Here is a 22,286-nt window from a genome sequence, read left to right on the forward strand (position 1 = left end):
ACTTGAGAGTGTGCAATGACAGGTGCAGGGCAGGAGGCATCTTCGCATGCACCATGGACAGGGGATTGGCTTGCATGCACAACAGTGGAAGAAGCAATGGTGCCACCCGCAGACACTGTTCTTGAACCCTGGGGTTCGGCCCACAAAGTCGGGTGCTTTGCTGCCATGTGCCTGATCATGCTGCTGGTGGTCAGGCTGCTAGTTTTGCCACCCCTGCTGATGCTGGCCTGGCAGGTGGTGCAAATGGCCTTTTTGGGGTTATCGGCACAGTCTTTAAAAAACAACCAGACTAGGGAACACCTAACAGTTGTACTGGCAACTTCCTTTGTGTTGGTGTTATGGGTAATGGTTGCCTGCCTTCTGTCTGTGGCAACCAGACTGCTTCTTCCTGCCTGTTGGGGTGCTCTGCCTCCCTCCCCCTGTGTGCTGCTCTCCTCGCTCTGCATTTCCTCCTGCCAGGTTGGGTCAGTTACTATATCATCCACCACCTCGTCTTCCACTTCCGCACTCTGGTCCTCCTCCTGACTTTCTGGCAATTGTGTCTCATCATCGTCCACCTCTTGTGACACTTTCCCACCGTCGCCTTCGTGTGACCATGGCTGCTCAAATATTTGGGCATTGCTACATGCGATCTCCTCTTGCCTCGCTTCAAGTGGACCGGGTGAGAGGCACGAATCTATAAATGGAAAAGTGAACAGCTCTTCAGAGTGTCCAAGTGTGGGATCATTTGTCTCCGGGCACTCGGCATGGTGGGAGGAAGGAGGATCAGGGTGAGGAACATGCGGTCCAGACTCACGGCTACTGAGACTTGACCATGTGGAAGACAGGGTGGTGGTGGTGGCTAAGTGACTGGAAGCATTATCCGCTATCCAACCAACAACCTTTTGACACTGCTCTGGGTTCAATAGTGGTGTGCTGCTGTCCCCTAGGAATTGGAACAGGAAGGTCAGGCGAGAAGATGTGGGTGTTTGTTGTGGCACAATTTCAGCTTGCCCACGACCTTGGCCTCGGCCTCTGCATGCACCATCACCATCACGTCCAGTTCCCCGTCCCTTGCCACGTGCCTTGCCCATTTTAATTGGAGGACAATATCTTCCACGCTCACTACAAATGACTGAATTTGGAGCGAACTTATATGTGATTCGTGTGAAGGAGAAAACACAGTTTTAAATACCTGGCATGTAGGTAACTATTTTCAACAGCAAACCGATGTCAAAAACTTCGCTGACACAGTGAAAAAAAATTTGAATGGAGGCCAAAAATGGCAGTATTTTCTGAACACATACTGTATATTTGATCCGTGTGACGGAGAAAACACAGTTTTAAATACCAATCTGTAGGTAACTATTTTGAACAGAATCTGGTGTCAATTGCTTCACTGACACACTGAAACAAATTTTTAATGGAGGTTAGAAATGGCAGTATTTTCTGAAAACGTATATATGTGATCCGTGTGACGGACAAAACACGTTTTAAATAGTTGGATTTTTAGCGCTGTAATATGGAAAGGACCTGGCTGTATTCTGCAGTGCCAACAAGCAAATGACACAGAAAAACGGTGTTCTCTGGATTGATTTTTAAGCAAATAATGAGGATTAGGATCCAAAGAAAAATATTCCTGGCCCCTGAGACCTGTGCCTTTGTCTAGAAATATTTAACAGCAGCAGAAGGCAGAATTGGAATGGAGCCTCTTGTGCTATATGCACTGCTGTCTGCTATATACACTGCCTGCCTATATACACTGCATGCCTCATATCTCTGCAGATGGATTAGTCCTCAGAAGGACTGTTTGTTGAGATGGATATGTGTCTCTAATATAGTTTGGTATACCTACCCTAACTAGAAACAAGAAAATCTCTCCCTAGCTCAGCAGCTCTCCCTACACTGCCTGATTGCAGAGTAGACTGACGAGCACAGCGGCGCCAGGTCTTATATAGACCTGATGACACTGTGCGGCCAGCCAATCACTGTAATGCCACAACCATCAAGGCTGCGGCATTACAATTAGTGGCCGGCAATCCCTGCATGTTGATTGGCGCTCTAAAGAGAGCCAAACATGCAGGAAGAGGACCCGAGCATCCGCCCGAGCATCTTGCAAGTATTCGGCGAGCTCCGAGCATCTCGAGTACTGAGATGCTCGGGCGAGCACTGAGTACTTGCGAGTATGCTCGTTCATCACTATTAAAGACACATAATTCAAAGAATCCCTTAGAACAACTTAATTCTGCTCATTATTATTTTAGATTACATTTTTGTCACTTAACATTTAGCAGAATTAAGTATGTTGACTAGCTTCTACTGCATGTTAGGGCTTATTGTAACATGCATTCTTATCAGTACTAGCAACTAATAAAAAACATATAATTTACTTATTTTTATAAAGTTTATAAATCACAATGCTCCTATTACTCAGGCTTTAGTATATATAGTACATATAGATGTTACTTGATCAACACCTTCCCCCACACAATATGATGCTCACAGTAACCTCCATATATTTTGATACCGCCTCAGTCCTCCACACAGTATAACCTCACACCCCCCACACATTATAATACTCCCACAGCCACTCACACACAATATGATGCTCACAGTAACCTCCACTCATTTTGATACCGCCTTAGTCCCCCCACACAGTATGATAACCTCACACGCCTCCACACATTATAATACTCCTACAGCCACCCACACACAATATGATGGTTCCACAGTTTCCCCACAGTCCCCTACACATAGGATGATGACCCCCACAGCTACCTTTACACGGCCTGATGTCCCACTGACCCAACATATATCATGATAATCCGCATAGCACCTCCCACACAGCATGATGGTCCCTACAGAATGAAAGACCTCACACGCAAACCTCGCTGCTACCTTACAGACCATGATGGGACCCGCAGCTTCCCCACACAGTATGATGGACTCCACAGCTCCCCCTCACTCTTTATGATGATTCTAATTGCTCCCCTAAACTGTATGATGGACCCCACAGCTCTCTATACACAGTATGATCCTCCCCTACACACAGTATGATGTATACATTTTATGATGAACCCCATAGCTCGCGCACACAACATGATGGCCCTCGGTAGACTCTCCCCACATACTGTATAATGTCCCCTGCAGCTTCATACTCATTGTAAGATGGACCCCACAGTTCCCTCACCCAGGATGATAGAGCCCACTACTCTCCACACACTGTATAATGGCCCCCAATGCTTTCCATACCGTATGATGGACCCCACTCCTCTCCTATACAGTAAGATGGACCCCACAGCTCTCCACATAGTATGATGGACTCCACAGCTCCCCCTCATAGTACAATGAACCCCATAGCTTCCTCACAGTATGATGGACTCCACAGTTTCCATCAAGTTCTGATTGACAATTTAAAAATAAATAAAACTACTCACCTAACCTTCTTCCCCTGATCGTCCGGTCTGTGTGCTAACCTAATGAGGTCATTGTGCCTGCTGCTTTGAAACTCAGAGGCACAGGCTGGATGGTGGAGGAGGGAGTCTAAGGCTCCCTTCTCTACAATTGTGATCAACAGTATCTGCATCCAGTGGATACAGATACTGGTGAAATTGAAGCTGTACTAACAAGCAGGTGGCAATTCACAAAAGAGAACCTATAAAATATATTAGTAAGGTACCACAATATCTTGAGTCCAACAAATTTTTTAAAATAAAAATTAATTGGCTAACTCCTTAAATCATAAAATCTTTGGAAATGTGCTAAAAGTAAGACAATTCTCTAAAATTCCAGTTATAGCGATTATTCCATACCTGGAAGTCCTTCTGTGTAGAGTCATAGCAATGACAAGCATTTACAGTAGAGTCAATCTGTGAGCCACTTTCCATTAATCTATAATCCTTTCCACAATGACCACAAGATTTCAGTTCTGGCCCTTAAAGAAAATAACAGTAATCAATACATACTAAAGATTGTCAGAAGAATAACATGAATAATGAATAATATCTGACGTATCTGATGGTGCAGAGGACCATATACATTACTACAATGAAATAAATAAAATCCAATATCCTTTTTCTAAAATTTAAATTATCCATTTATTTTGTTTTTTAGACACAACTTCAATGTCTTCAATGTCACAAGAACAGAGTGCAAGGACTAACCATAGAAACTATTATGGAACTTCTCAATCCCAACTTTGACAAGTACACGGTAGATACTTTCTTAGAATCATCTAATAATCTAAAATATTAGAATATGACAGCCATTAGCACCTATTAATGCCAGATTAAAGGAATTTTACGGTATATGTTACATCTTAAAGTAAAAAGTCACCTTATACATTTTTTACCAATCTTTCCATTACGGTACTTTGATTTAAAGCTTTAAAAGGGTTGTCTGCCTTTAGGCTACAAGTCTGCAGTCACTCCATGTGACTGCAGACTTGTGAATCCTCATATTGCATGCACTGCGTGCTGTGATGATTCTCCGCTGCCATCAACGGAAGCGGGCGGTCATGTAACCGCAAGTATGTGATTTGTATACTTTCGGACACATTTTAACTACACTGTGTCCGGCCCCCAATAGTCGGCAAGTGGCCGCATATATGCAGTTCTGTGCCCGCCGCTCCCTGCATTGGAGAATCCTCACAGTTCACAATTCACGCGATGTGAGGATTCACAAGTCTGCAGTCACATAGAGTGACTGCAGACTTATAGCCTAAGGCCGGATAACCTCTTTAAATTAATTTTACAGTCTAAATATAGAATTAATCTATGTAAAATAAAGGTAACTTTATAAATACACTCCTCAACATTGAACTTGCATCATTAAGAAAGAAAAGTCATGGAATTATGTTAATGATATGCAAATGATGAAAAAATTGAAACAAAATTTTCAAAACATTTTGATTTATTCAATATCGAGTATGAGTGCCATGCACAGAAATACCCACACTTACCTGCCCTGATTGCTATATTCCTCCAAGTAAAATAAAGGCAGCCTGTACTCCATTCTGGGCTAGTGTGACATTGTAATGCCATGTGAGTCCTGCAGCCAATTAGCGGCCACTATACTGTCACTTTCTTTGAACGTAACTGACGTCTGGAGGTAGTCAGAGAGCAGCAGCAGCAGCTCTCATTTCTTCCGGATGTCAGTTTCATCCAAAGGAAGTAAAAGTAAAGCGGCCCATTAAAGACCACTAATAGGCTGCAGGGCTCATGAGACACAACAACGTCATACGAGCCTTGACGTCAACGTTGCTGGAACGGCGACAGGACTGGAGGTGAATGTTGCTTGGTTTTATTTTACACGGGGGAATATGGCAATTATAAAGGGTTGACTGAGTAGTGGACAACCCCTCTTAATGAAGAATGTTCTGCCATGCTGAATGCAATTGGGTACACAAGATCCGCTGCTGTCAGCTCCCTTGGTAATTGCCAACAGATGGGAGACAAGTCCGGAGACCCCGCTGGCCTTGGTAGCTTGTGTAGGCCACACCGGCTCCTCATAATAGCACAAATAATACTGATCGATACGTCTGTTGGTGGACATTGAGTAAAACTTCTATTAAATGACAGCATTCAGAGATCTGGATGGAAAACTCGTGAATTGATAGATGAAGTATATTAGAATATTGTATGTGAATAACAAATTACATTTATTTACTGAATTGGAAAACCTTGCAGTTTATTGATGTTTATTTGCGTTTTCAATGACAATCTGCTGTATTGTGGGCCATAAAAGAAACTCAGAGCCAGCGCTAGAAAAGTAGTATATTGTAGTTACAAAGTTATACAACCTAGTAAGTAAATTATATTCTACAATGTTTAAATACTTATTAAATATGAACATACATTTAGGAGCGGACATATCATTGGTGTAACCTGTGCAGCTTCACAGCGGCCCAATAGATAAGGGGGCCACTTTAAAAGCAGGTGGAATTGTGTATTATGATGAGCTATTGTACTGCATAGGGTACAATTGTTGTTGAACAGGGGCTCTCTTCTATCTGTGTCCACCAGTGATGCATTATAGGAATTGCTAAATCTCTGCAAAAATAGTAAAAAAAATACTTTTACTGGGATGGTAAAACCTCTTAATGATAAAAATAATTATTTATAATTTCTTATTATTTTTCAGAATATTTAAAGACTTTCAACTCATTCCAATCTAAGTGCTGCCGAATGTGTGATTCAGTCTACTGCTCTGTATTCTATTAAAAGCCACTGCTAAAAGTGTGTGGGCTCTGGAAATACCATGTTGGCATCAAAGTAATGTCTTATATACTTTCCAGTATTAATGTGTTAGAGTCGATATTCTAGAGCTTTAATTCTAAAAAAAAATACAATATTTCTAAACCAGACCACATAGGATTTATATGTGAGGCTGGAGTTCCTCTCTGTTTATGGCTTCAGATATTCTTGTGGCCCCAAACTTGGCATTTAGATCTGAACTATTTCTCTGCTAGTTGATATTAGAGTCGGGATCAGGTTAATGTTACTTAGTTCTCAGACTAGGATCATTTATAAGTCAGTCAAATCAATAGAACCGGTCTCTTCACTTATAACTTACCTGTCAGAGAAAAAAATAAAATTCATAAATACATCTTCAGAGAAGGGGAAACTTCACCATTACATTGAACATATGGGAAAGTGAGAAAAACTAATTATAACAGGGCAAGAGATGTAACACCTCCATCTCCATTGAAGTAGCAGCCTCCTGCAGTGACCAGGTAATTACAGCAGAAAGATTTGTTGGGGGAGAGACAACCAGTCTGAGATTCATTTACGCAGAGGAGGAGAACTGCCTTCCCAGGCATAAGTGTCCTCTCATCAAAGCATGTTTCATAGACACTCTGTCTCCGGTGTCCAGTGATTAATATTGGGGTTTACATTAATCTGATAATTATGGGAGATACATTTTCGGCATCTTAGCGAAGAACAGAAAGCATTCACTCACATCGCTTTAAGGCCACTCTAACACCTCCAACTCAATAACACCTGAATGGATGATGCTATACATGCCATATTTGATCTCTATTTGAATGTAAAATCACAATAAAACATATGCCAACAATATCTATTGCCTGGGACTTCCAGGGGGTGAAGATATCCTGTAAGTTGAGGATCTCATAAAATTCTAACAGTACTAGCACATTCCACAATCAGCTCCCACATAAGGTCATCAAAGGGAGGTATGTGTTATGTTCTGCTACCAAAGCTAAGGAAAGAGAGGAGATCTGTCCCTACTATAGGACTCAGCTGAATCCCTACGATGTAACAGGGAACCTGATCCTGCGATCAGACCTGCTAAAGTCCTAATCTAGTCTGTACGGAGACCTATAGATGTGGGGAGGGAATCCCTACAAGTACTAAGGACTGGGAGGAATATGGGACACCTCCTAACAGAAATAGTAGCAGACAGACGAACAAACAAAATAGATAGAACATAGAGGTCCGTAGGCCAAGCAAACTAACAGAGTTAGATACAGAGCACAGGCTAGCTAGAAAGTAGATATACAATGAAGTCCAGCAAAGCCAGAAGGGCGGAGCAGGACTAAATAGGCCAACAAGGTCATGTGACCAGCAAAGGAAAAAAAACCTAACAGCAAGGTTCTAACAGTACCCCCCCTTCTAAGAGGATCCTCCGGATCCCCTAGGACCAGGCTTATCAGGAAATCTCCTGTGAAACGCTCTGATAAGTCTGGACGCGGAAACATCATCTGACCTCACCCAAGAGTTATCCTCGGGTCCGAAACCTTTCCAGGCCACAAGATACTGCAAACTACCTCTATACCGTCTAGAGTCAAGGATGCGAGAAATTTCATATTCCCCGTCCTCCACCACCGGAGGAACAGAGGCAGAGGCGTCACCATCCGACACAACAGCTTTTTTTAACAGAGAGACATGAAAGACCGGATTAATTCTCCAGGAGGTAGGAACCTCCAACCTAACAGCAGATTGGTTGACAACCTGAAGCACCTTAAAGGGCCCTACAAACTTGGGACCCAATTTCTTAGAAGGAATCCTCAACAGCAGATTCCTAGAGGACAACCAAACCATGTCACCAACAGCGAACAAAACCTCCTGTCGTTTCCTATCAAAGTAGTCTTTAGATTTTCTGTTGGCCTCCTGAAGATTACCACGCACATCCATCCAAACTCTTTCCAAATCACCGGAAAAATTCTCCTCCTCAGGCACGGCAGATCCCAACTTGGAGAACGACCCAAACGACGGATGTCTCCCAGAACAACAAAAAAAAGGCGAACAACCAGCAGAAGAAGATGTATGATTGTTCAGAGCAAATTCGGCAAGTGGCAGAAACTCAGACCACCCCTCTTGATTGTCTGCCACAAAACAACGCAAGAACTGCTCAACATCCTGGTTTTTCCTTTCTGTCTGGCCATTAGATTCAGGATGATATCCGGACGAAAACGACAAATGAATTCCCAACCTGTCACAAAAGGCACGCCAAAAACGAGCCACGAACTGAGGACCCCTATCAGAAACAATGTCAGTAGGAATGCCATGAAGTCTGACAATTTCCTTGACAAAGGCCTTAGCGAGAGTTTTAGCGCAGGGCAGTTTGACGAAGGGAACCAAGTGACACATCTTGCTAAAACGGTCCACGACCACCCAGATGACAGTAAAACCCTCAGAGGGGGGAAGGTCAGTTATAAAGTCCATAGCCAAATGTGTCCAAGGAGCACTGGGGACCTCCAAAGGACAAAGCAACCCCGCAGCAGGAGTATGTGAGGACTTAGATCTAGCACATATAGTACATTGGCGCACCCACTTAATGACTTCCTTCTGCCATCCAGGCCACCAAAAACTGCGACCCACCAGTCTCTTGGTCTAAGAGATTCCGGGATGACCTGCCAACCGAGATTCGTGACACTCAACAAACAAATCTCTCCTAAAGGTCCCAGGCACAAACAACCTCCCATGAGGAGTGTTAGATGGGGCATTCTCCTGAGCTTTAAGAATCTCATCTTCCAAAACGGAGTCTAAAGCAGCTATCACAACACCTTCTTGTAAAATGTTTTCCTCTTTCTCAGCACCGACTATGGGAGAAAAACTGCGAGACAAGGCATCCGCCTTAACATTCTTAGTACCAGGGATGTAAGTAACGGAGAAATTAAACCGCGAGAAAAACAGTGCCCACCTAGCCTGACGGGCATTCAGGCGCTTGGCAGCATCAAGATATATCAGATTTTTATGATCCGTAAGAACCTGAACGGGAAATTCCGCACCTTCCAAGAAGTGGCGCCAGTGTTCAAATGCGAGTTTAATAGCCAATAATTCCCGATTACCAATATCGTAATTCAATTCAGTCTCCGAAATTTTTTTTGAAAAAAAGGCACAGGGATGTAATCCATCCCCGTTATCCTGAGACAATACTGCGCCAACCCCCACAGAGGAAGCATCAACCTCAACCAAAAACGGCCTAGTAACATCAGGCTGCATAAGGATGGGAGCAGAGGTGAACCTCTCCTTGAGATACACAAAAGCTTCAATGGCCTCAGAAGACCACTGAACCGCATCAGCACCTTTCCTGGTGAGATCAGTCAGAGGTTTGACAATACTAGAAAAATTTTTTATGAACTTTCTATAGTAATTGGCGAAACCCAAAAACCTCTGTATCGATTTCAAACCAATAGGCCTAGGCCATTCCTGCACAGCCTGAACCTTAACCGGATCCATCTCAAAACCTTTGCTGGAGATAATGTAGCCCAAAAAACTAATTCTCTGTACAGCGAACTCACATTTCTCCAGCTTAGCAAAAAGCGAATTGTCCATTAATAACTGTAATACCTCACGCACGCTCCGCCAATGAGACTCCAGATCTGGCGAATAAATCAAAATGTCATCCAAATACACAACCACATTTTTACCGATCAAAGGTCTAAGGATGTCATTAATCAGATTCTGAAAAAATGCAGGAGCATTAGTAAGACCAAAAGGCATAACCAGATTCTCAAAATGACCCACAGGAGTGTTAAAAGCAGTCTTCCATTCATCACCCTCCTTCATGCGCAACAGATTGTATGCCCCCTTAAGGTCAATTTTAGAGAACCACTTGGCCCCCAATAACTGGTTAAACAGATCAGGAATCAATGGCAGTGGGTAAGGATTGCGTACAGTAATTTTGTTAATCTCACGAAAATCCAGACAAGGACGTAAACCGCCGTCCTTTTTTTTTACAAAAAAAAATCCAACCGCCACAGGAGACTTAGAGGGCCTAATGTGACCGGCGGCCAAACTTGTCTGTATGTATTCCTCCAAAGCCTTCCTCTCAGGAATAGTAAGGTTAAATAAACGACTTTTAGGAAGAGTCGCTCCAGGGACAAATTCAATAGAACAATCATAGTCTCTATGGGGAGGCAAAACCTGCGATTCTTTCTCAGAAAAAACTCTCCAAAAATCCTGAATAGGAACAGGCAATTCTCCCCTATCCAAAGCTGCTATACGCCCGTTACAACACTTGTCATAACATTTATGGCTCCAGGATTTAATTTCACTGGTAGACCAATCCAGTACAGGATTGTGAAATTTTAACCAGGGCAACCCCAATATTACTGGAGAAGGCAAGTTATTCAACACTACCAAATCCAATTTCTCATGGTGAACACCATTTATAGTGAGAGGAAATTCACTGACCTTGAGAGTAATATTCTTCAAAGGGGAGCCATCCACAGAAACCACAGCAATGGGGGATGATAAAGGTTCAGGTTTTAAATTGAGTTTTTCCACGAATCCCCCATCAATTACATTCAGTGTAGACCCGCAATCAACAAACACCCGAAATTCCATTAATTTTTCCTGAGCAATCGTGGAAGCAGCTAAAAATACACCCTTGGAATTTAAACAGGCAATACGGGCATGACTGACCATTTTTTTTTCTTTCTTCATACGAAGCTCACAGCCTTTAATCAAATGACCAGATTTTCCGCAATAGAAACACAAGCCTTCTGAAAAACGACGGTCTTTTTCTTGAGAGCGAGGTGCCACCGATCCAATCTCCATCGGTTCACCACTGTTAGTACACACATTATCATAACCAGAAACTGACATAGCAGAGGATTTGCTCTCATTAACCCTAGCACGCAGTCTTCTATCCACCCGTATAGCTAATTGCATAGCCTGTTGCAAATCCTCAGGTGTAGGATAAGCAATTAGCAGGTCTTTAACCCTTTCACTGAGCCCAGCAAGAAATAGACTTTTCAGAGCAGAATCGTTCCACCCTGTTTGAGTGGACCAACGACGAAAATGTGTACAATATTTTTCCACATTACCCGATCCTTGTTTTAAACGTCTCAACTCAGTCTCAGCTGATGCGACACGGTCAGGATCATCATATAATAGTCCCAAAGCAGAAAAAAAACTATCCACTGATCTGAAGCATGAATCACTAGGTTGCAAAGAAAAGGCCCACTCCTGAGGCTCTTTGCGCAAAAGTGACATTATGAACCCTACGCGCTGGGATTCATCCCCAGAGGACTTAGGTCTCAAACGAAAATACAATAAGCAAGCATTTTTAAATGAAAAAAATTCTCGGTGTTCACCAAAAAATAAATCCGGCAAACATACCTTAGGCTCCAAGAAATGTGCTCCAGGACAGTTACTCACGTGCTGACGGAGCTCGGCCACCTCCAGAGAGAGTCCCTGCAGGCGATGAGTCAAATCCTGAACCGACACCATGATAGAACAGAAAAATCTTTCCTTAGAGAATTTGCTGGCTGGACTTACTGTTATGTTCTGCTACCAAAGCTAAGGAAAGAGAGGAGATCTGTCCCTACTATAGGACTCAGCTGAATCCCTACGATGTAACAGGGAACCTGATCCTGCGATCAGACCTGCTAAAGTCCTAATCTAGTCTGTACGGAGACCTATAGATGTGGGGAGGGAATCCCTACAAGTACTAAGGACTGGGAGGAATATGGGACACCTCCTAACAGAAATAGTAGCAGACAGACGAACAAACAAAATAGATAGAACATAGAGGTCCGTAGACCAAGCAAACTAACAGAGTTAGATACAGAGCACAGGCTAGCTAGAAAGTAGATATACAATGAAGTCCAGCAAAGCCAGAAGGGCGGAGCAGGACTAAATAGGCCAACAAGGTCATGTGACCAGCAAAGGAAAAAAAACCTAACAGCAAGGTTCTAACAATATGTAGGCGTCACCTTGAGCTAATAAAAAGCAGAATTTTGGTTTGGGTCATTGTTCATTCTGAAAGTCATAGTTTACTGTGAGGGTGGAGGGTGGAGGGTGGTCCATTTTCCCAATCGGAGTGCTTCCCTCCCCTACGCTCTGAGTCATTTTCGTGACATCAGGTTTAGTCATTCTCTTTCGTTATTCTTTTTTATTTTATGTAATTGTATATACTCTATTATTTTGTTCCCATTTTGTATCATCTTTATATATTTTTTATAAACACTGTTAAGGGGACGGTTGCTTCAACTTTATTACAATGGAAAGCAACCGAACCCGGGGTCTGCGATGCAGCCTAGAAGACTGCAGCCGAACACCCACCGAGAAAGAATTTAAAACAACCAACTTAAAGTATAAATCCCTCCAGTGTTACTACACACCTGGACGGGAAAGGATTCGCACTGTCTCCGTTAACTGCACGGGAGATGTGCGACAAATAACGTAGCCGTAGCTCTGTTGACTGCACAGAGACTATGCCGCAGGCGCTAGGAAGTGTGTGTGACTCACGCCGGAGTGTAAGTGCTCCCAGCCGGTGTGTGACCGGCCTGCGGAGTAACTCCCCAAGTGGCTAACAGGCGATGCCAGGGATATGGAACCCGCAGTCTGCTTGGGGTGTATAGCGACCCCCTTGCCAGAGCCAGACTGCCAAATGGGAACTACCTGCCTAAGCACATCTAAGCCTGCCTAAGCGACCTGTGCTAATCAGCCGAGCGAACTCTGGCATCGGCATGTCATGGAGAGAGCAGCAAGGGAGCACGTGGAGCCTGTCTAAGCGACCTGTGCTAATTAGACGAGCGAATTCTGGCATCGGCAGGTCACGGAGAGAGCAGCTTGGGAGCACGTGGAGCCCAAACAGACATAAGTCCACACAAGAACACAACCTAAACGGAATGAGTAGAGCGCACCGCCATGCTTGTGGTCAGGCTATTTAAAGACTAAGAGCTGCCCACAGTCGCATTATTGGTCGCACTACTGATAACGTCACCCGCAGCCAATCAGGCGGTACCGGGTCACCGGATCAGCTGACACCAAACCACCAATCACGGTCCGCCATGTCACGGGCATGCTCAGTGCAGTGCACCCTGGACTTAGGCTGTAGCAGCCCTGTTCCCCTCCGCAACCTATGCTTAACACTACTAGGAACAAAGACCCAAGAGACAGCTTGTACATCTTGTGCACTAGCTAGGCGTTGGGACCAACGGCGATGTTGAGCAGCATCAGCCCTGGTTGGACCAGAATGGGAGACTACAGAATCCACTGATGATTCTGACCCAATTTCAGATCCAGCCAACACCCGACGCCTAACAAACACTGCCTACATTTCTGGATTAAAAATATAAAATGTAATAGCTTTAATTGCAATTGATCTCTGTACTAAGCTTGGTGCTATAAACATGTACTGATGGTGGTTCTGGTGCTGCATTCATATACTGATGGTGGTTCTGGCACTACATTCATGTACTGACAGTGGTTGTGGCTCTGCATTGATGTACTGTTGGTGGCTCTGGGGCTGCATTTGTATACCAATAGTGGTTCTGGCACTACATTCATGTACTTACTAGTGATGAGCGAGCACTAAAATGCTCAGGTACTCATTGCTCAGGCCAAGCAAATTGGAATACTCAGGTGCTCGACCTGAGCAACAAGCCCAATGTAAGTCTATGGGAAATTTGAGCATTTTTCAGGCAGCTCCACCAGGATGTCTGCAGAGGGCCTAAAAATTGCCCAAATTGATGAGAACAGTGCTCAAATGACATGGGAACAGCATGGGGAAGACCCCTGGAAGCATTTCTGACTCCCAGGTCACTGCTGTCAACAACGTTGTCCAAGTATTACACCACTTTTACGGACTCACAATAAAACTTACAAAAACGAAACCAAAATGGATTTTCCTGGGAAATATGTTAAGGAACATCCTTTCCAGGGTAATGACTTGTATATAAAGCAAAATAAATAACCAAAACCAAAAATACTTCTCCACACCTTGGGCTATGTTCACAAGTAGCGTTTTTGATGCATTTTTTCACTTTAGCATTGCTTTCAACCAAGACAAATGCATTCATTGGGAAATGTCATTTTAACATTTTACAACCTTATCTAGCCATGTGGTGTGTGACACATCATCAGACACATGCATACACTGCTGAAAAGACATGGGAACAGCATGGGGAACACCTCTGGAAGCATTTCTGTCTCCCAGGTCCCTGCGTAAAAGTGTGCCCATCATAAGTGATCCTTGGCGCATGCGAAGATGCCTCCCGCCATGCACCTGTCGTTGCAGACTTGCAACAATCACCATCCACGTCCTTGTCCCAGTGCAGCGTTCAGTTGTCCCTACCCCATTCCTTGGAATGCAAGCGCAAGCATGCAGCCAGCCACCCACCCTCCCACAGGCCGCAATACTATACTGCCAAATTTTTGACAGCTGCCTGCACTTGAAATGTGGCCTTTTGGGCTCGTGGAGGCGGAAGCTGTACACAATCTTATGGCGGCGGCGACCGGGTATCCATACTCGGTCCCCAGCCACCACTATTTTTCCCAGTATCGTCTGCGCCTTCCACAAGCACGGGTCCTACAACATTACCCGTGCCCTCCCCAGTGCACTTACTGGGAAGGACCGCCTAACCACAAACACGTGGACAGGTGAATGTGGCCAGGGACGGTACGGAGCCAGTCCACAGCTTTCTTTGCGCATTTAATTTCATAACTACAGAGTTGGGCAAGTGTCCGGGAACCTTCCCCCAAACTTTTCTTAGCCAGGACTGCTACTTGGCGGCTTGGACGGTCCCACCAAAGAATCCTCTGGTGTGCCTTGGCTTCTACCTCAGGAGAGTTCATGATAGCGCTAACTTTGCAGCTGCTATTGAGCGGGGGAGAAAGGTGAGCCCTCAGAATCAAATCCTCTGGTAGCACAATGTTTTTCAATCTGAAACAGTTTCTCAGTGGGAGTTGTATTTCACCACAGCCATATTCTTTAGCTCGGTGAAAGGACTGGCATAGAGGGAAACCGTATCTACTCCGGCTGTCATTTCTCCGTCACCAGGTTCCGCCCATTGTCACACATGACCATGCCTGGTAATGCCCATGCTGTGACTGCAAGGGCTGCCAAAATTTGGGAAAAACCCCCACTAAGAATTTAAAGACACATAGAGCAGGGCCACAGTAACGACAAATTCCCATTAGAAAGGAGAGAGTCAGCTATACAGTTATAGGGTATGCAGTGAATCCAACGGCTGACCAATTTTAGGAAAAACCCCACTAAGAATTTAAAGACACATAGAGCAGGGCCACAGTAACAAGTACAACATGTTCCCATTAGAAAGGAGAGGGTCTGCTATACAGTTATAGGGTATGCAGTGAGTCCAACTGCTGACCAATTTTAGGAAAAACCCCACTAAGAATTTAAAGACACATAGAGCAGGGCCACAGTAACAAGTACAACATGTTCTCATTAGAAAGGAGAGGGTCTGCTATGCAGTTATAAGGTATGCAGTGAGTCCAACGGCTGACCAATTTTAGGAAAACCCCCACTAATAATTTAAACACACATAGAGCAGGGCCACAGTAATGACAAATTCTCATTAGAAAGGAGAGGGTCTCCCATAGTGTTGGCCTATACAGTGAATGCAAGGGCTGCCAAAAATTGGGAGGCACTTCAATGCCCCTTGGAAGAGACTTAGAGGGCCTCATAAAAAAATGTTCCCATTAGAAAGGAGCGGGTCTCCTATACTTGTAATGCCCATGCACTGGGGGGTATACATGAACATACTATATAATTATTTTTTTTTACGGGCATCATCAACACCCTTTAAAAAAATTATGTGGGTGTTGCATTACGGACCACGGTCACCCTGGTGATATGGTGGTGGAGGATGAGGATGAGGAGAAGGAGGAGGACAAGAGCAAATAGCCAAAATCAGGAAGCGTATACCCATGTGTAGACCTGTCCGCCTCAGGAATAAGAGACGTAAAGTTCTCCTTGTAGCGTGGGTCTAGAAGTATAAAGAAGAAAAAAGGACGTAGGGCAAAACAGAGAGCCGTGCACTCCCAGAGATAATGCAAAATATCAAAAAATCTTTATTAATAATACATCAGCAAGACACAGAGAAGCAGATTTTTTAAAAACACTTAAAACACATATCATGTACAAACAAGAGGTATGGGCAAAATAGCCCAAAAATGTAAAAAACCTCTTAACTTTGTAGGCACTTTTAAAAATCTTCTATTTATTAAGTCCAGATAGAAGACAACACCTTAGATCACTGACCACAAGGTCAATATATTAATAAACGATCAATGTATGCGGTAACAACGTGACCTAGGCAGATGAAAGAACTATACATAGAATTAATGCATATAGTTACCTGCAAAGTGATTAGACCCAACACGTTTCGCTGCTCACCAGCAGCTTCGTCAGGGGTAATTAGACAGTGTGTTGCTCATGTTTAAATACCTCAGATAAGAAGAACGTGTGACCATTGTCAGGTGTAATATATTAGGGGGGAGGCATTTGCGGTCCTGGTACAGGTGTGCGTACCAGGACACAGACCGCAAGGCATAAGCAACCCGCCGTGGAGGGAGCAGCTGGAAGTACCATGCGTTCCACCGTGTATCGTGTGGAATCTCTTTATTCGCATATCAAACATCAGGATGGACTAACAGCAGTGCTACACTTTTTAACTCCACCAATGGAGGTAATCATGCACATAGTCTTTTTATTGTTGATCTCTTGAATTTCGTACTAACGCACAACTATTTTGTTTTCGACTATAATTTTTATCGTCGGGTTTCTGGTACCGCAATGGGTGCACATTGTGCGCCTTCCTTTGCCAACCTATTTATGGGTTGGTGGGAGGGCGAGCACGTGTACCCCTTGATGGGTTTTCGGAAATATACTTTGAGACGTCTCCGGTTCATAGATGACATCCTTGTCATCTGGACCGATACCGAGTCAGAAGCACTGACATTCATTGAGGAGCTAAACAATAATAATTTAAATATTAATTTGACTCACCAAATATCCGCTGTCTCAGTCAATTTTTTAGATCTGGAGATTAAAGTAAAGGACAACATCCTTACGACCAAGTTGTATAGAAAGGTGACGGCAACCAACAGTCTCCTACATTACAATAGTTTCCATCATCGGAACCTAAAGAATGGGATACCTATTGGACAATTTTCAAGGATTAAGAGGAACTGCACCATCCATGATGATTATAGAAATGAGGCTAGAGACTTGTCCATGAGATTCTGTCAACGGGGCTACCCCAAGGCCGTGGTCTCTAGGGCTCATCAGAAGATCTTGGCTAAACCTCGTGAAGTTTTGTTGCAGTCTCATGCCAAAACTGATGATAATCAAATCAGATTTATCACACGGTTCAACAACCAATGGAGTCAGCTTAATAAACTTTTTTGTAGGCACTAGGATACCCTGAACCAGATAAATGCATATCAGGTCTGATACCCGAGCGACCACTTATGACGGCTAGACGTGCGCCCAGTCTTAGGGACAAGCTCGTAAGGAGCCACTATACATGCCCCACGCATTACACTGCTGGAGGGATACGTCTTAGGGGTACCTCTCCATGTGGCGATTGCTCTGTGTGTCCACATATCTTGCCAGGACCTATCCTGATAAACCCAGGGGATAATCAACAGCATCCCCTGAGGGATTAAATCAATTGCAGAACATTGAACGTTGTTTATGCGTTGAGGTGTACTTGTCCCAAGATTTATGTGGGGCAAACTTCTCAACAGCTACGGAAAAGGGTACAACAGCATATCTCTAATATTAATCTTGCAGAACAGAATCTAAGGAAAGGTCGGGTAATCACGACGGTAGCATCACATTTCTTGCATTTTCATTCGGCTAATCCCAAATATCTGCGTGTAATAGGTTTGCAGAAAATTCTGGCTAACTTTCGTAAAATGGATTACACTGATGACCTGTTGAGATTGGAGTCCAGATGGATTTTTTCGCTTGATTCTGTTGCCCCAAAGGGAATCAATGAGGACCTCTCATTCACGGGGTATCTTAATTAGATGTTCTCTGGTTTCCTCTTGGATGACGTGACTAGTGGTCTCTCTTTATGTATTTTATGTATATTGATTATCTGATTGTCTAATGGGAATTTTTCAATTTTTTGGCTTAACATATATTTTTTCTGACAGTCTAACCCCCTTCCTTTGTGCCTGATCTATCTAAGTAGTTGATTGAGCTATAATTTCATTTTTGGCTCTCGATGGTAAGTATATACCTGTTATATGTTGTTTTGTTGAGTTTTTCTCTCCTGGGGTATTGATTTATATTCACACTGTGGGTGATCTTTAGTATTGTTTTTTTTGTATTTGTTTTATGTTCTTTTCATATTTTGTATTTTGCTCATATTTTTCCACTTTATAGGTGTTGTACATATTTTTTACTTACCTGGCGGACCTTCCATCCCTTTCCCCCCCGCTCCCAACCCCTTTCTTTACCGAACCGCGCGTGTCATCCATTACACTTCTTTGCTTGCGTTCCACTGCAGCCAGCATGTGGAACGCAGGCGCTTCAGACACAAGGAGACCGGAAGTGACGTTGGTTCGTCATTTCCGGCTGCGTTCCACCACGATACACGGTGGAACGCATGGTACTTCCGGCTGCTGCCTCCAGGGCGGGTTACTTACGCCTTGCGGTCTGTGTCCTGGTACGCACACCTGTACCAGGACCGCAAATGCCTCCCCCTAATCTATTACACCTGAGAATGGTCACACGTTCTTCTTATCTGAGGTAATTAAACATGAGCGATGCACTGTCTCATTACCCCTGACGAAGCTGCTGGTGAGCAGCGAAACGTGTTGGGTCTAATCACTTTGCAGGTAACTATATGCATTAATTCTATATATAGTTCTTTCATCTGCCTAGGTCACGTTGTTACCGCATACAGTACAGACCAAAATTTTGGACACACTTTCTCATTTAAAGATTTTTCTGTATTTTCATGACTATGAAAATTGTACATTCACACTGAAGGCATCCAAACTATGAATTAACACATGTGAAATTATATACTTAACAAAAAAGTGTGAAACAACTGAAAATATGTCTTATATTCTAGGTTCTTCAAAGTAGCCACCTTTTGCTTAGATGACTGCTTTGCACACTCTTGGCATTCTCTTTATGAGCTTCAAGAGGTAGTCACCGGAAATGGTCTTCTAACAATCTTGAAGGAGTTCCCAGAGATGTTTAGCACTTGTTGGCTCTTTTGCCTTCACTCGATTGGTTTCAGGTCTGGTGACTGTGGAGGCCAGGTCATCTGACGTAGCACCCCATCACTCTGGTTCTTGGTCAAATAGCCCTTACACAGCCTGGAGGTGTGTTTGGGGTCATTTTCCTGTTTAAAAATAAATGATGGTCCAACTAAACGCAAACCGGATGGAATAGCATGCCGCTGCAAGATGCTGTGGTAGCCATGCTGGTTCAGTATGCCTTCAATTTTGAATAAATCCCCAACAGTGTCACCAGCAAAGCACCCCCACACCATCACACCTCCTCCTCCATGCTTCACGGTGGGAACCAGGCATGTAGAGTCCATCCGTTCACCTTTTCTGCGTCGCACAAAGACACGGTGGTTGGAACCAAAGATCTCAAATTTGGACTCATCAGACCAAAGCACAGATTTCCACTGGTCTAATGTCCATTACTTGTGTTCTTTAGCCCAAACAAGTCTCTTCTGCTTGTTGCCTGTCCTTAGCAGTGGTTTCCTAGAAGCTATTTTACCATGAAGGCCTGCTGCACAAAGTCTCCTCTTAACAGTTGTTGTAGGGATGTGTCTGCTGTTAGAACTCTTTGTGGCATTGACCTGGTCTCTAATCTGAGCTGCTGTTAACCTGCGATTTCTGAGGCTGGTGACTCGGATAAACTTATCCTCAGAAGCAGAGGTGACTCTTAGTCTTCCTTTCCTGGGGCGATCCTCATGTGAGCCAGTTTCTTTGTAGCGCTTGATGGTTTTTGCAACTGCACTTGGGGACACTTTCAAAGTTTGCCCAATTTTTTGGACTGACTGACCTTCATTTCTTAAAGTAATAATGGCCACTCGTTTTTCTTTACTTAGCTGCTTTTTTCTTGCCATAATACAAATTCTAACGGTCTATTCAGTAGGACTATCAGCTGTGTATCCACCTGACTTCTGCACAACACAACTGATGGTCCCAACCCCATTTATAAGACAAGAAATCCCACTTATTAAACCTGACAGGGCACACCTGTGAAGTGAAAACCATTTCCGGTGACTACCTCTTGAAGCTCATCAAGAGAATGCCAAGAGTGTGCAAAGCAGTCATCAAAGCAAAAGGTGGCTACTTTGAAGAACCTAGAATATAAGACATATTTTCAGTTGTTTCACACTTTTTTGTTAAGTATATCATTCCACATGTGTTAATTCATAGTTTTGATGCCTTCAGTGTGAATGTACAATTTTCATAGTCATGAAAATACAGAAAAATCTTTAAATGAAAATACAGAAAAATCTTTAAATGAGAAGGTGTGTCCAAACTTTTGGTCTGTACTGTACATTGATCGTTTATTAATATATTGACCTTGTGGTCAGTGATCTAAGGTGTTGTCTTCTATCTGGACTTAATAAATAGAGGATTTTTCACAGTGCCTACAAAGTTAAGAGTTTTTTTACATTTTTGGGCTATTTTGCCCATACCTCTTGTATCTGAATATTGTTTGTACATGATATGTGTTTTAAGTGTTTTTAAAAAATCTGCTTGTCTGTGTGTTGCTGATGTATTATTAATAAAGATTTTTTGATATTTTGCATTATATCTGGGAGTGCACTGCTCTCTGTTTTGCCCTACATCCTTTTTTCTTCTTTATACTAATTGATCCCTAGCGTGGGTTTACTGTAGCACCCCTTCATGTATTCATATATCTAATCATTAAGCTGTGCCCACTAACTGCGTTGTATGGGTCTAGAAGTGTCACCAACCAGTAATGACTGTCACCCAAAATTTTGTGAACGCGAGGGTCATGGGAAAGGCAGCATAACATAAACTGAGCCATGCTTGCCACACTGATAACAGGCAAGACTTCCTTGTCCTCACCAAGAGGATGACTGACCATGCTCTCCTCCTCCTCCTCTCTGTCCTCTGGCCATCCACGCTGAACAGACGGTATGACAGTTGTGCAGGTAGTACCGTCTATAGTGCATGAAACTAGCTACTGTTCTTCCTCCTCCTCCTGTTCCTCATTGTCACCCAATCCACGTTGGGATGAAATGAGGCTGGGCTGTGTGTAGTCACCCTGTATGGTTCCTTGTTCCATCTCATCGTGCTCCACCTGCAATGCATCCTCTTTGATTATGAGCAGAGAGCGTTTCAGAAGACAGAGAAGCGGGATGGTGACGCTAATTATGGCGTCATCGCTGCTCACCATCTTGGTGGAGTCCTCAAAGTTTTGGAGGATAGTACATATGTCTGACATCGAGGTCCACTCCTGAGTTCTTATGTGTGGAGTCTGAACTGAATACCGACGGCCTTGTTGATACTGGTACTCAACAACTGCCCTCTTCTGCTCAAAAATCCTTCCCAACATCTGCAGTGTAGAGTTCCAATGCATGGGGACATGACATACCAGTCTGTGAGCTGGAAGCTGAAAATGCTGCTGAAACACGGCAAGGGCGGCAGAAGCTGTAGGTGACTTTCTAAAATTGGCACACAGGCGGCGTACTTTAACAAGCAGATCCAGCAGCTCCGGGTAGGATTTGAGAAACTGCTGAACCACGAGGTTAAGCCCCTTGGCCAGGCATGGTACGTGTGTGAGCTCGCCTCGCCTCAGAGCCGCCACCAGGTTCCGGCCATTGTCACACACGACTATGTACGTTCAGCGGTGTGAGCCACAGATCTGCCTGCTCTTTCAGAGCTGTCAACAACTCTTCAGCATTGTGCGGTTTGTCATCTAAGCATATTAGCTTCAGCACAGCCTGTTGCCGCTTGGCCGAGGCAGTGCTGCAGTGCTTCCAGTGACTTCCAGTGACTGATATGGTCATTTCGGAGATGGAGGCTGAAGAGGAGGAGGAGTATGAGGTGCAGGGGCTGTAGACTGTG

General features: G+C 43.9%; 1 protein-coding gene across 3 annotated transcripts in view; it reads right to left on the minus strand.

Annotated features, from left to right (window-relative positions):
• Window positions 1-22,286, minus strand: part of LOC141200706 (zinc finger E-box-binding homeobox protein zag-1-like) — a 188,756-nt gene that overhangs the window by 27,207 nt on the left and 139,263 nt on the right. For all 3 annotated transcript variants that reach the window (XM_073663321.1, XM_073663319.1, XM_073663320.1), the window contains exon 3: window positions 3,792-3,913. In XM_073663321.1, coding sequence (XP_073519422.1) covers window positions 3,792-3,913 — 122 coding nt within the window. The remainder of the gene's footprint in view (window positions 1-3,791; window positions 3,914-22,286) is intronic.

This window comes from Phyllobates terribilis, unplaced genomic scaffold (assembly GCF_046119375.1).
Source record: "Phyllobates terribilis strain yellow unplaced genomic scaffold, ASM4611937v1 Scaffold_2__4_contigs__length_985480577, whole genome shotgun sequence".
NCBI classification, from domain to species: domain Eukaryota; kingdom Metazoa; phylum Chordata; class Amphibia; order Anura; family Dendrobatidae; genus Phyllobates; species Phyllobates terribilis.